At 66.4% G+C, this 1,645-nt stretch overlaps 1 protein-coding gene across 3 annotated transcripts in view; it reads left to right on the forward strand.

The window, feature by feature from the left end:
• The first annotated feature begins 235 nt into the window (after nucleotides 1-235).
• AATK (apoptosis-associated tyrosine kinase) overlaps nucleotides 236-1,645 on the forward strand; it is a 10,782-nt gene continuing 9,372 nt past the window's right edge. For all 3 annotated transcript variants that reach the window (XM_014950144.1, XM_014950151.1, XM_014950159.1), the window contains exons 1-2: nucleotides 236-371; nucleotides 1,479-1,620. In XM_014950144.1, the coding sequence (XP_014805630.1) occupies nucleotides 327-371; nucleotides 1,479-1,620 (187 nt within the window). In that variant the 5' untranslated portion in view covers nucleotides 236-326. The remainder of the gene's footprint in view (nucleotides 372-1,478; nucleotides 1,621-1,645) is intronic.

Consider the following 1,645-nt stretch of genomic DNA (forward strand, 5'->3'; position numbering starts at 1 on the left):
TCCTCAGCTCTGGGGTCCCTCCTGGGCTCCCCACCCATCCTGGCCATGAGCTGAGCCAGCAAAGGGGACATCGTGGTGCTGGGACCCCCACTTCCCCCCCAAAACCCCCATGAGCCTCAATGTGCCCCTGCATGCTGTGACCCCCACCCTTGCAGGACCCTCCAATGCAGCCTCATCCCTCCCTTGTCCCCCTGCCTGTCCCCATGCCCTGAGCCCAAGCCCCTCCTGTCCCCGCAGACGGCACCCCCCTTAGCGAGCTCTCCTGGTCCTCCTCGCTGGCCGTGGTGGCTGTTTCCTTCTCGGGGCTCTTCACCTTCATCTTCCTCATGTTGGCCTGCCTGTGCTGCAAGAAGGGGGACATTGGCTTCAAGGTGAGCTGGGGACACGGGGACACAGTGTGTGTGTGTGGGGGTCTCCCTGGGCCAGGCTTGTCCCTGGGGCTTGGTGGGGCTTCTCCCCAGGAGCCCAGCAAAGGAGGGGGATGCCCAGAGGATCCGGGTGCAGGATGTGTCCCAGCTCAGGATGGTGTTGCTCAGGGGGAGCTCAGCCCCCTGCCTGCCCCCCAGGGTGCTGCCAGGGCTTGGAATAGCTCTGGGACGTATCCTGACCCAGCCAGGATTCCCCACTTTGCACAAAGCTGGGATTCTGTGGGGCTCAACATCGCTGTGGGTCGTATCCTGCCCCAGCCAAGCTCCCAGCTCCACAGAGCATGGATGCTGTGGGGCTCAGCATCGCTGTGGGTCGTATCCTGACCCATCCGGGCTCTCGGCTGTCTCAGCATCCCTACAGGCCGTATCCTGACCCATCCAGGCTCCTGGTTCCATGCGGGGCCAGGCCACGCCATGGTTAAGGGCCGCGGCGGTCCCACCCGCACACCCCCGGGGGTGGGAGGCACCCTGACCTCACAGGCACAGAATGTGCCGAGAAACGGTTTTTCCCTAATTGCTGGGATTTTTGTGGAGGCTTGTGGCGCCCGCGGCAGGAGGGGGGGGTCAGGCAGAGGGGAGGGGGGGACACACACACGCCGGGCTGTTGTGTAACGGTCCCACACACCGGCCACAGCACCTCGCCACGCCGGAGGGGAACAATGAGCCCACGCGTGTCCCCACACCCCCTATATAGGGGCACGGGGCCGGGGCCGGCCGCTGCCTGTGCCCGGCGGGTCGCGGCGAGTGGCACCGGTGGGGTTGGCAGCACCATGAGGCAGGGCTGGGCTGGGCACCATGCTCACCATCGCCTACCTGCTCGCCCGGGCAGCTTTCAGGAGCCGGGGGCTCTCTGGATGGCATGGCCAGGTAACGGGGTGGGGTGCCAGGGTGTTGGGGAGCAGGTGCCAGCCCCAGGGTCATCCCCGAGGAGAGGGGGGTGTCTGCTGTTGGGGTGCATGCCGGGAGGGTGCGATTTTAGGGGCGCGGGGTGGTGGGCAGAGGAACCCTTGGGGTCAGTTGTCTCTCCTCGGGGTGTTCCCCCCAACCCAGGAGTTTGAGAACACCGAGGGGGACGACTACGTGACGGAGCTCTCGGCCCAGGGCTCGCCTGCCCCCCAGCATGGCCCCGAGGTCTACGTGCTGCCCCTCACCAAGGTCTCCCTGCCCATGGCCAAGCAACCGGGGCGCTCAGGTAAGCCGGGGTGATGGTCCATCCC

Source organism: Calidris pugnax, unplaced genomic scaffold (genome assembly GCF_001431845.1).
Source record: "Calidris pugnax isolate Ruff unplaced genomic scaffold, ASM143184v1 scaffold9, whole genome shotgun sequence".
Taxonomy (NCBI): domain Eukaryota; kingdom Metazoa; phylum Chordata; class Aves; order Charadriiformes; family Scolopacidae; genus Calidris; species Calidris pugnax.